At 42.9% G+C, this 15,928-nt stretch overlaps 1 protein-coding gene across 3 annotated transcripts in view; it reads right to left on the bottom strand.

Annotated features, from left to right (window-relative positions):
* Positions 1-15,928, bottom strand: part of CADPS (calcium dependent secretion activator) — a 384,452-nt gene that overhangs the window by 145,372 nt on the left and 223,152 nt on the right. For all 3 annotated transcript variants that reach the window (XM_088662501.1, XM_035106762.3, XM_035106769.3), the window contains exon 12: positions 5,946-6,082. In XM_088662501.1, coding sequence (XP_088518627.1) covers positions 5,946-6,082 — 137 coding nt within the window. The remainder of the gene's footprint in view (positions 1-5,945; positions 6,083-15,928) is intronic.

The following is a 15,928-nucleotide window of genomic DNA, read 5'->3' as shown; positions in this document are numbered from 1 at the left end:
GGGTAGAGGGGTACCTTGTTTGCCTTTGGGGACCTCTGGGTAGCTCACCAAATCTCTGTAGCCTGGAACTGGGTGCGTGGATTGCAGCTGGGCACTGAATGAGACACAGCTGAGGGCAGCCTGAGGAAGCCCTGTCTACCTTTGTGCCTACCTATCAAAAGCAAGCCTAGAGCGAGAGACTTGGATGGTGTCAGAAGGTTCCAGGAACCTTCTTTACTGTGAAATTTATTTATTTTTCGAGAGGAGGAGCTCTCGGTTTGTTTGGGTCTTGAGCGAGAGCCAGGAGGCTGAAAGAGGAGGTATGTCAGAAGGAGAAGGGATTGATATTAGTTCATTTATCAGTAAATGGCATTAATGCTTTCATTTTGCATTTTTGTAACATTCATTTTAGTTCACAAAATGGCCTAAGATAAATAGTTTTTATTTAGAATAATACTGTATTTTTCGCCCCATAGGACGCACCTAGTTTTTAGAGGAGAAAAACAAGGGAATTTTTTTTTGTTTTCTTGAATTGTCCTAGGCATAGCAGCCAACTCCTAGAGGCCCAGGTGCCTTTCCCCCCCCCATTAAATATTTGAGGAAGCTTCTTTTGCAAAGGGGGAAAGCTCCATTTTTTTGAGGATCAGCTCACAGTTGTGCATCTTTTTTGCAAAGGGGGAAAGCTCCATTTTTGAGGATCAGCTCAAAGTTGTTGAGCTTACCTTGCAAAGGGGGAAAAATGCTGTTTTTATGGGGTTCAACTCACAGTTCTGCAGATTCTCTAGGAAAGGAAAGGGACCCATTTCTACAGTTTCCAGACAGATAAACTAATCAGCCAGTCACATGTCACTGGGGAAACAAACAGCCTCCCTCTGCAGACAACAACTGAGGCCTGGGCAAGGGGCCTGGGCGGGGCCTGGAAGGGAGCTAGCTCCCTTATCTCCCTTCCCAATCTCTTGCAATCAGCTGCTGAGTGGGTTCCTTTCAACACTCTCTTCCCCTTTAGCTCTTTCTAAAAAAAAAAAGCACGATCTGCCTTTCGCCCCAGGGCAATTCGGCTCCAGGGACCACACATTTGCCTACATAGGACGCACAGCCATTTCCTCTTACTTTTTAGGAGGAAAAAAGTGCACCTTATGGAGCGAAAAATACTGTATTTTAAATCGGAAAGTAACAAATAATAATACTAAAAATTCAGAATTAAACAACTGACAAAAAATTCCCAGGCACTACTGAAAGAGTATTCATATAACACCCTGAGACTAGGCCTTCTAGCATTTCCCACTGAACCTTTAGATCGCGGATGTTATTGATTTTCAAAAATACGGAATGTTTTGGAATCGTCCAGTTTGACATTTTCAGAAACTCTGCAATCTCCCAATGCCACCAGTTTTGGGGGTGGGGGGTGGGGGGCAGGGGGCGGGAGCAGGGTTTCAAACTCTTAGAACATTTGAATGCAAATTTTCATTTCAGATATAAAGAAGAAAGTATGCTTATCTCTGCAGCTTTTGTATCCATTTCAAGAGCAGTAGAACAAAGCATGTTAAGTCCCCACATGTCAAATCTGCAGAGCGGAAAGGCACCAATTGCAGTGTTAAAAGATGGGAGTGAGTACCAGTGATGGACAGTGGAGGCATCTTCTAAAAGACCATTTGCAGAGAGGGAGCCTATGGCTATGAAGACTGTGGCAGGCAGCTTCAGTAAACGATGCCAACAACACCTCTGCTTCTTCCCCCAAATGCTTCTCCCTGCCAAGAAGTGTCGCCTCTGTCTTATCTGCGATGAGTCAATTTCTTTGTTTTCATACAAATCTCTGCCTCTGTGGGGAATCGAGCGAAGCTGTGCGGCAGTGGCTCAAGAAAGAGCAAGGATGCTGTTTCTAGGGCATCTTTCTGTCTATGAAACTGTCACAGAGCAAACAAGAATTGCCACAAGAACAACTGCAGAGGCGCATTTTACGACAGAGAGGGAGGGGTGCTGTCTTCATTCTAAACTCAGAGAGACATGGCCCTCTGGTACATTTGCTCCAGTTCCCCGGGGATGCCTCTGCACTGACTCATCTATGGCAGCATTGAACTGTAGCCCGATTCACACAGTTTCCCTTACATGCGAGCAGATGTGCTCTCTCCTGAGCAGGGAAATTAGCAATAAGTTGCACCCAATGCTAGCCCTACAATGAGTAGACCCGCTGAAGTTAACAGGCATGACTAACATAGGCTCATTAGTTTCAGTGGGTCTGTTCTGAGCAGATCTTACTTGGAGGGAACCCAATTTTCTTTCTGCACAGCCTTACATGTTATCTTCAGGACCAGGCTTACAGTCACGGCAAGATCACCTGTGAACCAGTTGGTATTTACATCTTATTTGCAACTTGAAAAAAATCTTAGTGAGTCAAGCTGTGTGAAGCCCAGCAAATGGAGAACTTGGCTTGATATTGTTCGTATGGCATTGACACACACACACACACACACACACACACACACACACACACACACACACACAGAGTCTCTCTCTCTCTCACGCACACATGCACACACCTTTAAAAGATCCACATAAGTATAAATAAATGGGCTGCAAAGGCTTCGCATATTGTGTTTAAGATTCCATATTATTCCATATACTGTGTTTAAAACAGGAATGTAAGGCAGCTTTATTTCGTCTCATTAACTTTAATGGTAAAATAGAAAACCACCGATATTTTATAAGGAAGCTCATAGGCAGCCAAGGCATGGAATGCAGATGGGCATTATAGATAGTGGTTTCTTGTTTTTTTATTGTAGGTATTGGGGATGGTGTGTGGGTGATGTATGTTTTGCTGTTATATGTTAAAAAATCAATAATTTTTTTTTAAATAAAAAATATAGATAGTGGTTTCTCTGAGGCATGTACAGTGGTGCCTCGTTAGACGAACGCCCTGTAAGACGACTTTTTCGCTTAACGAAAGGATTTTTCAAGCGGAGGTTGCTAGACGAATTCGTTTTATGGAAAATTTCTCTAGTGAATCGCGGTTTCCCATAGGAATGCACTGAAATTCAATTAATGCGTTTCTATGGGCAAAAAATTTCAAAAAAAAAATTCAATGCATTCCTATGGGATTCGCTAGACGAATTTTTCGTTATAAGAATTGACCCGTGGAACGAATTAAATTCGTCTAGCGAGGCACCACTGTATGTTACAGGTGAATGAATCAGCACCTGCTGCCTCTCAAAGAAATGCTACCCAATACATTAGACACGAGGATAAGTTTTCATTTTAGGAGCCAACAAAGGGGAATACACTTTCTCTAGCAGCAAAGACACACACACACACACACACTCTTTAGGATCCATTCTATTCTCTTGGTTGTTATCTAGTTTTTTATATTGGTAATATGGGACCTCATGGTGATTACGTAATAATAATGTACAGTTGGGGTGGGGTGAGAGTAGGCAAGATAGAGATAGGTTGTTACGTTTACTTTTTGTTTGCTGGTAAGTAGAATGGTAGCCTCAATATACCAGCAAAGTTCAAAACAAAGGTTTTGATTTAAAACAACAACACAGAAATTAAATTCAAGTAAGCAATGCCCACTCACTTTAAACATTGTTCACAGAGACAAACAAGCTATTTAGAATAATTGAACTTTAGTCAGAAAGAAGCGAAGGCCTTCGCTGAGATTTGTTAAATTTGTTGTTTAGTTGTTTAGTCGTGTCCGACTCTTCGTGACCCCATGGACCATAGCACGCCAGGCACTCCTGTCTTCCACTGCCTCCCGCAGTTTGGTCAAACTTATGTTCATAGATTCAAGAACACTGTCCAACCATCTCGCCCTCTGTCGTCGCCTTCTCCTTGTGCCCTCCATCTTTCCCAACATCAGGGTCTTTTCCAGGGAGTCTTCTCTTCTCATGAGGTGGCCAAAGTATTGGAGCCTCAGCTTCACGATCTGTCCTTCCAGTGAGCACTTGGGACTGATTTCCTTAAGAATAGATAGGTTTGATCTTCTTGCAGTCCATGGGACTCTCAAGAGTCTCCTCCAGCACCACAATTCAAAAGCATCAATTCTTAAATAAGATTTGTTAAATAAGACCTGGTCACTCATGGTGAGTGGACATCACCTGGAGGTAATCAGTGAGGAAAACTTTTTAAAGATAGCTGTTTCTTTCCTTCTTGGCCACTGACGTACTGTAGTTCGTTAATGTAGGTTTGAGCAGACAACTTTACTAGCAACCTTTGTGGATAGAGCTGCAAGTTTGCCTTTATGTTCTTCCCAAGCCTGAAGACAGCTCTGTTCATTCCCCACCCTTCACCTGCCCAATGCAGATGGAAGCATACCATAATCATGGCCAGATAATCATGTGCACAGCACAAGAATGTTTGCAGAACATATCATGCAGCAATGAAAGGTAAAAACAAATTCAATCTGATCTGGAGGGAAAACCTTTCATGACTCCAATAGGGTAATCATTCAGGCCCCCATTATGAGAAAAAAACCCTCCAAACCAATGCAAATTTTATTGAACTGTTATTCCAAATCTCCCAGGATCCCTATAATAATGTATTCATTTCTTATACCCTGCACATCGGACTCAAAAAACAGCAGCAACACAACAGACCATCACACATTAAAAGCATCTAATACAGGGCTGCCTTCAGGTGTCTACAGAAGGTTGTATATTTATCTCTTTGACATCTGACAGGAGGGTGTTCCACAGGGCAGGCACAACTACCGAGAAGGCCCTCTGCCTGGTTCCCTGTAACCTCACTTCTTGCAGTGAGGGAACTGCCAGAAGGCCCTTGGCGCTGCATCTCAATGTCTGGGCTGAATGATGCAAGCAGAGACGCTTCTTCAGGTATACAGGGCCAAAGCTGTGTAGGGTTTTAACTACATACTATGTCTAGTAACAGGGACCCAGGTGGCACTGTGGGTTAAACCACTGAGCCTAGGGCTTGCTGATCAGAAGGTCGGCGGTTCGAATCCCTGTGACGGGGTGAGCTCCCGTTGCTTGGTCCCAGCTCCTGCCAACCTAGCAGTTCGAAAGCACCTCAAAATGCGAGTAGATAAATAGGAACCGCTACAGCAGGAAGGTAAACGGCGTTTCCATGTGCTGCTCTGGTTTGCCAGAAGCGGCTTTGTCATGCTGGCCACATGACATGGAAGCTGTACGCTGGCTCCCTCGGCCAATAATGCGAGATGAGCGCGCAACCCCAGAGTCGGTCACGACTGGACCTGATGGTCAGGGGTCCCTTTACCTTTACCTTTATGTCTAGTAACAGACTAGCAGGTGAGTCTAGTAACAATTTGAATTTCTCAGCAGAGCAGAGCTATGTTGCGGGATTAAAATGGTCGCAAGACATAGCTACACAGGGTGGGTCCGAGGCTGCAAATAACTTTTATAAATTATGTTCAATACAATTGAGGTGTGCCAGAGCTGTAATCCTGCCATCATAGGAACAAGTGAACTATAACTGTGAAATTATATGCATTCCACACAAAAGAAGTGTAATGTTCTGAAGGTGTCTGACCCGGCACCAAAAGTCAAGTAAAATCTAAAGTCCCAACTGCAGGATCAAACACAGCTTTGGGTGTAGTCACATTCAGCAAATGTGAAATTAAAAATTATACAGGAATTTAACACGTGTTAGTGATGGCCAAATTTATTTCCTGGTTCAATTCCACCAACTTTGCTGGTTAGGATATGACGAGAAGCAATGATAAAGCATGAGTGTCCGTCCTGCTTCTTGTTTCTTAGCATTTACATGTCAATATTTTATTAAAAAGGAAACATGAAACCCTATTGCAGAATGGCTAGCAAAGACAATAAGTTCAATAGAGGTTGTTTTCGAAACATAAGACGTTTGGGGGCCAATTTCGGACCTGGAGTAAGCCGGCACGGCTTCCACTAATTGCAGTTGCACGGCACACACTCCCCCCAGGTCAGACTCTGGTGCCCAGTATTGATATTATATAGACCAAAGAATATACTTGCCAGACAAGAATAGGAATCGTTAAGTCTGTGGTCCAAAGTGAGGCGCTGAAGCATCTCAAAGAGTGCAGCGTGGTCAAAGTTACAGGGATTGGAAGAGATAAATTCATCCATGCCATGCTTTTGAGCTCTATCTGCATCTGTTCATTTATACATATAGAGAAAGAAACAATTTAGAGAAACTTTGCATTGCATAAGATGCATCAAATGCTATTAAATGAAGCACGAGAACTACTTCGCTCCCTAGCATTCGGCTGAATTCCAGGCTCACAAGCCTTTATCAAATAGTCTTCAGCTTCCATTGTCAACTTGCAACACTTATTTATTGGCTTATTGCCTTGAGGCCAAAGGTACTAGAATCAGCATCTACCCCACTTTGAGCGCATTTCTTCTGCACTTAACAAGAGAACTTTTCCCTCATAAAAGCAAACAAACCTCCAAAACAACTCATCCCCAAAAGCAAACTAGAAGGACGGTAACAAACAGCCAGTTCCTATTTATGCATTTCTAAATAATTGTAATAGATTCTGCCATTCTAAGGAAATGTGGTTCATTATGTTTTCTTAATTTTACTATATTTGGCTAAGGAGAAGCCCATTTAGACTTTTGGGGGCGAAAATCTTAACCATCATGGCTTTTTTTGTTTTAACTCAGCCTGCAGATGTAAACATAGGGGGGTGGTTGGTTTTTTTTGCTATTTTATTTTTTCACAGCAGATTTAAAATCTTTTCAGAAAGAAACAACACAGACAAGTTAAATGGAGGTGCAATTTCCATTTCAGTGACAGAGCAGTCTGATTATTTTGGGGGGACCCAATTAACAATTGCTTCAGATAATTACTGTGCAATCCCATATACATTTGAACCCAGAAGTATGCTTTGCCAATTTTAGTGGGACTAACCGTCAGGTAAGTGCGCATAAGATTGCAACCTAAACATTGTATCGGGGTTCAACTTCTGTTCTACTTTGCGAGGGACAGGAGAAATGCAAGATGCTGCCCGATCCTAATAATAATAATAATAATAATAATAATAATAATAATAATAATAATAGTATTTTATTTGTGTCCCGCCCTCCCCGGCTGGAGCCGGGCTCAGAGCGGCTAAGATCAGATAACATGTTTAACTCTGATAAAATACCCACTTGACATCATTTGAAGCTGATGTCTTTTGGTACAAGTTTCCAGGGATTACACCTATTACCCACATTAATTTATTTATTAATTTAATTAATTAATTAAAATCATACCTAGATAGCAGAAAGTATTTTGTAGACAGGGGCATGTCTACAAAAGACACTGTTTCCAGTCCTGACGCAGATGTGTTTTGTTCAGGAGCAACAGAATTAAAACAACCCCTTTCCCTTAAATTCTTTTTCTCCATTGACTCAGTTTTCTGCTAAGTGAGGCCTTGCACAAATCCTCAACAAATAAAGCAGGAAATCGGGATTTAAATCCCCACCTTGTTTACAGCTTCCTACTATGGTCTTAAGAGAATTAGCAAAGCTGAAGGGCACAATAGCACACTTAAAATGAAGACCTGGAGTTTCTTTGGGATAATTCTCACTTCAAAAGCACAACAAGATTTTTCTTTCTTTCTTTTTAAAGGCCCGTGTTTCAAAAACAGCGAGTGGAGCTGTACTTATATAGAAACAAAGGAGATTTCTGCGAAAGGTTTCTGAAGTGGGGAGCACTGCACAAATTGCTTTGAGAACGCCTGGCTCCTATATTAAGGAATTAGTGCAGCCTTTTTTTTTTAATAAAAAGAAAACAAGAGAAGGGAGGGGATGAACCTTTTATAGTATATTCTCTCCACAGAAGGTTTTGGTTTTCTAAAAGGCTACCCAAGCAAACTGTAAAACCTGAAGCATCTCCATTAAATGCAACGAGGTGTCAGTTCAGCAAATAATGTACAGTATGTGTTTCTTTGATTCTGTATGTTGAACTAAAAATGGCAGCCTAACCTTTCCCTATACATGCTGACTTGGAATAAAGCCTCGTTGAATTCTGAGGGGATTAACTGCAACCCACTGAAAGGATAGGATACGCTATTCCAGAGTATGGTTTTATGTTTTTTGTTCAGTTTGAACATATTTTATTCAATAACTGGTTGATCTTCTAATTTATCTTTAATCAGCTTAATTTCTGGCTGCACATCTACAGAGCAGAGTTAAATATAGTTTTATCTGGCTGGCTGATGCCACATGATTTGCCCTGTATTTTTCTCAGTTCAGTGGCAAGGAATGTGTGAATTAAGTCAAACACCTTGGCTGTAAGCCATAGTGCCGGCTTTACCATTAGGCAGAGTAAGGCAGCTGCAGGCCCATCACTCTTCCCCATGAGTCCCCTGAGGTATCCTGCTCTCAGCCACCTAACTAGGCTTGCTGCCCTCAGGTGCAGCACAGAATGTCATCCCATCATCAATACTGATGGTTGTGCATTGGTAAGTTTCAATGGACCAGGCTGTGAGTTTACATTCCCTCCAGGCTTAAGACCTTCAGCACAGTCCAGTGTAACCTTGGGTTTCAAACTGCAGCACACTATGAGCAACCAATCAGATGCTGTCTATCTCTTTTGACAGACGATGCTCATCCCCTCTGGGCCAAGATCAATTTGATTAAGACAAGTACACCAGCAAAAGGCTTCCCCACCCCTGCCATTTTCAAGCTTTACAGCAGCCAGAATAATAAACACATAATAAATGAAAAGCTTCACAGTTTTAACAGGCTGGATGGAGCTTTTTAAAATTATTTTAAATAGTCAAGGCTGTAGTGTTCAAATCTCCCCGAGTAGACTGCAAGCTGACAAATTGGCTGGAGGCCTTCATTTGCCAGTTCTGCTCAGATATTTCATGACTTTTCCAATTATGAGCCATGGTGCCTTGTCAATCCCGATGCTTTAATAAGCGAGCCAGAGTAAAGTGGCTACGAGTTGAAAGCGCCCCTCATCCTCTAAGCGGGTAGAATTCTGACCTCACAGGAATCCAGTGCCATGCCTCTGAGCGGTTAATTGCTCAGCCTCTTTTAATAGTTATTAAAAATTAAATGAACTATCCTACCTTTTTTTTTAACTAAAAAAAAACAGAAGCTTACATCAGGGCTTTTATCCCTAGACATGGCCTGGAATGGTATAGGTGGGAAACATGTTTATTTCTCTCTCTCTTTTTGCAGTAGAAACTGGTCTTCAGAATACATGCCATGCACATGGGTGCTTTTGCAAAGATAAAGAACTGCAGCTGTGCATGGCTGCGCCTGCCAATGACTGCCCCTGCATCCTACCTGCTAACACCAGGAATAAGAATCAGCTGGGACAGAGTGCATTGCTGAGTCATCACTGACCCAGCTTCCTGTAGGAACAGCAGATAGGCTGCAGGCAACCAGACTGACATACCAGCTTTTGAGCATAGCGGCCAAGTCTCCCGTTTTTCGCGGGAAACCCCCGGATTTTAACCCGTTTCCCGCTGTTATCCCGAATAGAAAAAAATCCCGGAAATCCCCCGGATTTCCTACCTGCCAGGGAGGCTCCATTTCGGGTGCCGCTCTGCCCATGTCTGGGCACCGGAAATCGGGCAGAGCGGCACCAGAGGTTGCTTCTACGCATGTCTGGACATGCGTAGAAGCGACTTCCGGTGCCGCGCCGCTGCTGATCCTGCATTTTTCAGCGGGGGACTTGGCAGCTATGCTTTTGAGAGTGCCCCACAAAGGAATCTGCCTGCCTGCCTCTGTCATTTCCCTGCTTCCCTGAGCTTCCTACTAAGTGTCCTGGTCTTGCTTTTGTGCTCTGAGATGGTAGCATCCTGTCCTATATTGCCTTGACTCTAGACCTGACTCAGTTTGGGCCAGGATTGTGGTCCGTGGTCTTTTGTAGTAGACAAACTACGGAGCATGTGCAATGCACCTTATCAGCCTGTAGAACAGGATGACTGACTGCTGTTCCATATTTTAAAATGACTCCCTGTACATTGAAAACTTCTCATTTTCCCAGACACCATCATTTTTCTGTTGAAGTAGGAGTGCTCTTCCCTCCATTGAGAGCACTGATAAATGGGACAGCCTTTCTCTGGCCAGGTGCTGTTTGCCTAAACCAGACCTGCTTCTGTCATGCTCACTGCACTGCCCTTCCCACCAGCTTGGCTGCATAATGTAGGGGTCCTGGAATCACTTCCCAGAAGCTTACTGCTCATGCTCCTTTCAGCCTGGGCCAGTGGTGTCCTTCCAACATGTGTTGGACCCATTCTATGTCAATATCTAGCCTGATGTGATGATTACAGCGAGGTGACAATTTCACAATGGGATGGGGTTAACAGTTCTGCGAATATGGCCTGTGTACACTGCATGGGGTAATGGTGGTATGGAATTTATTAGAGGTGTAACAACTCGACAAGCAATCTTCTACCTAGCTTCCAAGCTTTAGAAGCCTCCGTATGAAGCTCCCACACTAACGTGTGAACGTACCCAGCCCTCATTATGCTGGTGGCTGGGTTAGGCTCATGCGGAGGTGCACTTAGGGGAACCACATGGGGGCTGTACACAACTGCTGACCATGGATACCACGTTTCCGAGCTGCTGCAATCATGCACATCCCAGCAGCCATGTACATACCGCACCCATGCAGAGGCTATTGTTCCCACAGAGGCAGGGGCAGAGGAAGGGTGTGTGTGGTGGGAACAGGCCACCCCGGGTGTTGCCACAGAGGGTGTGTGTGATAAAACGCCGGGCGGCACTCACCACAGGGCCTGCAATGTGCCCAAGCCACACATCTTTCCTGGGAGAGATGCGGTGGATTATGTGCGCAGTCTCCACGCTGCCCCAAATGGTCTGCCCGCCGCCTCCCCCTCAGCTGTAAGGCGGCTGAGTGAGAGGAGGCAGGCAGACTCTTTGGAGGCCCTGCGGAGCGTCCCGCCCTGGCCGTGGGTGGCTGGCCCCGCCCCTGGGCGCATGGCACATGCGCCGCCCCAGGCTCCCGATCGACTTTACACCTCTGTGTAAAGTTAGTCATGTGAAGTCAGTTCTGTGAAAGCTGCTGCTTAGAAATGGCGGCGTGAAAAGAGGTGCTGGTGAAGTTTGCAGTCATGAGGCAAAGCCAGAATCAGCAAGAGCTACATAGGAGTGGGTGTACTGAGCTCCTTTGCAGCCACTTCATTCCTCCCTCTGTGTGAGCAACCCGACGGGCACTTAAACATAGCCTTTTGTTAGGTGCGAAGCTAAGCATGCCTTCATATTCTGGCCTGTCAGAAGGTCAATGACCATAGTTTCTGGGTTTGCATACGAAGGGGGACTATGATAAAGAGCTGCGCCCTGGCTTGTTCAGCTACTCCTGTGAAGGGGAGCAAAGCAGTTGCAAAGTTCTCTACGTGGGTTCCTCAGACAGAATACAATCTGTTGGGAGATTCAGATACTGAAATGCACAACGGCACAGGCCTCACAGAGCAATTTGATTTTATATGTTCAAATAGTGTTCACTGATCATTAGCTACAGGTTAAGACTGAAGAACAGAAGATGTCGCCCTCTTAGATCTGGATGCATAATAATAAAATATGGCTCAAATTGGATATGGGTTTGGAAAGCGACTATGCTGCAGATTAGGCACCCAGACACAACTTTAAATGTTATGCTTTCTAATTGCATTGTAGCTCTTTGGAATACCTAGAATCTATGTTGGAGGATAAAATATTAATTAACATCCTATGTTGGCAATTCTGTTTTTCCCCCTTCATCAAAATCATAAAATAAATGCACCAGCAAGCTGTTTTAGGGTTTTTGATTGGCTTCCATTTTTAGCAAGTGTTGATTTGGCTGGGGCAGAAATATAGACTTGCACTAAAACATTTCCCTTTCTAGGAAAAGCAAAGCATGATATCTAAACCTACTGTCCTTTGTTACCTTCCCTCCTGCTCCACTTTAAATTACATATGGGTCTAATGGTTTCAGTGCAATCCCTGCCAGCTATATTAAAATATAAATATTCTTTATAGTTTGAAAAAAGATTTTAACCAATTATCAGGATTAGGCGGGTTTTATGCCATTCCTTGAATATTACAGATGGTTGTTAGAGATCTTAAATGAATCACTGGTTAGCAATAAACTATTTTGGTTCTTCTAAAACCCTGATCATCTTGTCAGCAACAGCAATGACAATGTAAACTTCCACAGCAATGTACTTTTGGAAGTCTTTATGTTAAAGGATTTGGCACATGTAGGATTCTTTGGCTTGCACCTCCGCTCATGGGAAGCGAAGGCCATGTTCATGGATTCCCCCTTCCCCGAGAAACTGCTCTGCAGAGTTGGGGGACTCTTCGGGAAAGTGTGGTAGGGAGGATGTAAGGCAGGCATGGCCAAACTTTGCCCTCCAGGTGTTTTGGGGCTACATTTCCTACCATTCCTGACCACTGGCCCTGTTAGCTAGGGATGATGGGAGTTGTAGCCCCAAAACATCTGGAGGGCAAAGTTTGGCCATGCCTGAAGTAGGGGGGAGATGGATTTGACAAGAATTGCCCCACCCTTCTTGCCAGCGGGAGCCTCTGTGCTGCATCCTGACCCTTTCCATTTGCAGAAAGAATCCAACACATTCAACATGGTGCTGAAGGCCAAGGAAATGTTTTGCTTTGGGGAGGGTGGGGAGATTCCGTAATAGGAGTTTGGTATCACAAACATTTCTAAATTATTTGCAAGTTTTGGTTGGAAGCCTTTCATAATTGAATGCTTCTTTGGAGATGTTTCTTTCTCTTCTCACCACCATGCATTAAAATGTATTTTTTTGGGGAGGGGAATAGGGTTTCCAGACTCAATAGAGGAGAGGACTTCTGTGCCTTTAATTGCCCTGCTCTCTTTTGAGTCTGGAAACCTTAAAGAGAAACCAGCAGGCCCTTTGCTTGGAAATTAAACAAAGGGTCTGCTGGTTTCTCTTTAAGGTTTCCAGACTCAAAAGAGAGCAGGGCAATTAAAGGCACAGAAGTCCTGTCCTCTATTGAGTCTGGCAACCCTGGGGGGGGGAGAGATATTGGTTGTGAATCAGCAAGGGCTTTTCAGCTGCTCCCTTCCTGCTGTAGCCTTGCTTAAAAAGTTGCCCCATTGGACAAGGGACCATGTGGATTGACTTCCTGTTACAGGCATATGGGGCTGCTGTTGAAAAGGAAAGCTCTCCTTCAGATCAGCATGCAATCTCTACGGTAGAGAAGATTCCAGGTTCTATTTATAGCATTGGCAGGTAAGACTAGGAAAGACCCCCCCCCCAGATACTCTGAAAAGTCCTTGCAAATCAGTGTTGACAGTGCTAAGGTGGTCTGACTTGGTTTAAAGTATGTTCCTCTATAAGCACGACAATTTGCGGGTTAAATCAGCAGACGTTGTAAACCTCTACTGTCATTAATAATGTTTTGTATATATGCCTCACTTCTGAAAAGGCATGTTGCCATCAGGAAGGTACTGCTTTGAAAAATACTGCCTTTCCCCCCTCCTGGTGCTATAAGGTTGGCTGTAGAAAGGCCACTTTGGGTGTGGAATCTTCTGACCAAAGTAGACAGAAGCGCCAAGCATCTTTCTCTTTCTATTTATTTTTCTTCTTGTTGCTACATCAAGAGTTTAGACACATTCTGATGGAGCCTTACAAATGGGTGCAAAATTCCATGAATGATTCCTGTTAGAAAAGGCTGGAGTGCATTCATTCGTTTGCAAGGATCTGAAAACCTGTTCTGTTTATTTCGCGGGAAATAAGTGGCTTTGTTTTAGCTCAAAAAGCCAAATGAGCATCTGAGTACATTTTTATTTTAGAACAGATTTGTTTATTTAAAGATATATATATATATATAAAATTAAAAAGCAACCACCAGCAACTGCCGAATTGTAAATTAAAAGGTGACTTTGTATTTTATTCATCTGGAAAATGTGTGCTTGTCATATCTGCTTGACGTTACAAGAATGAAGTTATGGTTTGGACAGTAACAAACAATGACACTAGTCAACCTCATCAGTAGACATGAAATAAAGGAATGACAATGATTGATGGCAGCTATTCATTTACAGATATTTCTAGAAGATTCTTTATTGGCATAGTCAGGCAAGCATACATTCTCTCTCTCTCTCTCCCCCCACCCCATTCTTAACTCTTCTTTAGCTCCGCACAACAGCAGATAAGAGGGCAAAAGGGACTTCAGTGGATAAGAGGGCAAAAGGGACTTCTTGTACACATAGGCGATTGCATGCTTTGAAGAACTGCTATGCTCCTTCATAGTCTCATAGGTCTACGCTAAATGGATACACAGAAAGTAACTACTTAGTAACAAAACACCGCAGCAAAGTGTGTAAGGAGAACAAGCACACTTCAGAATTTCGAGGGGGAGAGAGAGAGAGAGAGAGAGAGAGAGAGAGAGAGAGAGGGAGAGAGGGAGAGGGAGGGACAGGCAGAGAAAGAGAGAAAACCCTGAGCAGTATATAATTCGGTTCTAAACACTGCCTTATTGGTTATCTTGGCATTTGGCGTACCAAATCTAATTACACGAGGTTGCTATCTCCCTTGCTGTTTTAGGGTGTGCCATAATTTTGCCCCTGGTTTGAAGCCAACGTGATCATTCTTACAGGACTTCTCACTTGAGTAAAGTTTTTTTCATACAATACTGATCCCTTCTTTGGCATTATTTCAGTTGCTTTAAAAACAAAACAAAACAAAACAAAACTGACCATGCTTTATAGTGTTTTACTCCCTATGGCACAAACAAGCATATTACTTTAAATTTGTTTCAATGGTTTCTCTCCAGTAATGCATTTGACTGTAAATCACTAAATTATGTTATTGCAATAAGAAAAGTGTTTCATAGGCAATGTTTTAGTGGTACTCTGAATAAACTAAGTGGGCCATTCAATAAACAGATTTCCGAAAACAAAGGGGTGTGCCAGTCACTGCATTTTGATTTTTTTTTTTAATGGAGTAATTAGAGGGGATTTTTTTGGCATTGCATTGCTGTTAAAAGGTCCAGACAGTGATTTACAGTATATCTGAAGTGCATGCAAAAATAATAATAATGTGAAAACTGAATTTGTATTATAATACTGCATTCCTGTAATGTAGCATCTGCAAGTTGACAATACAAGAAAACATAGCAGTGTTCTCATGAGAGATAAATAGAGACTAAAGCAACTAAAAGCACACACATGGCCGAAAATAAAACAACTAAGAGGATAGCAATGCATTCTAATGCAAGATACATACTGTCAGACCAGAATTCATTCAGTTTTTCTTTTTCCTTTTTTTAAAGAAGCAAAATCCAGATTTTTCTACCCCAACTCTGTTCTATAGCAAATCTGATCCTCTTTAGACCTCCCCCACCAACTTAGAAAGAACTAAAAAGGAAAAAAGGAAAAATTGAGTAAAAGAATTTAAATAAAATAAAATAAGAGTATTTGCTAGAAGTGGTGAAGAAATTCTGCCTGGTATCCAGGGTATGCTTATGGGGGGGGGGGGAGAGAAAGAAAAGGGGGGAAAGGAGTATTGCCTCATGGACAGGAGGTACGTCAACCCACCTGCTCCATTTCATTATTGCATTCAGAATACTTCAGGTACATATTTGCCAGCTCTCATGACCAGTAAAAGCTCCAATTCTCTCTTAAGTAAAGGTGCACTCACCATTTGTATGAGGAACAGCTTTTTGAACATAAATAAAAAATTAGTACAGCATATTGTTTAAAAATTAACAAGGAGGGGAAGGGGAACCTGTTTTTTATTAGGATGGGCTCAGCTTGTCTTTCTTTTAAAACCCAGGATTAGGGGAAAGGAAACAAAAAGATGATTTAGCAGCTGTAGATTCCTTACACTTTCTTCCTTTTAAAAAGACTGTTGTTTTGCTAGAGCAGAGTTATATTTGAGACCGCATGCTAAAACATTCATTTTAATGGATTTTTTCTTTTTCTTTTTCTTTTTAGTGGTGGTGGTGGAAGAGGGGGAAAGGTGAGCCATGGGATAAAGGAAGAAACCCTATTCCTTCTAAGCTATTCT

The sequence above is a fragment of the Zootoca vivipara genome, chromosome 2 (assembly GCF_965207765.1).
Source record: "Zootoca vivipara chromosome 2, rZooViv2.hap1.1, whole genome shotgun sequence".
Lineage (NCBI taxonomy): Eukaryota > Metazoa > Chordata > Lepidosauria > Squamata > Lacertidae > Zootoca > Zootoca vivipara.
This window is presented reverse-complemented; position numbering and strand designations above follow the sequence as displayed.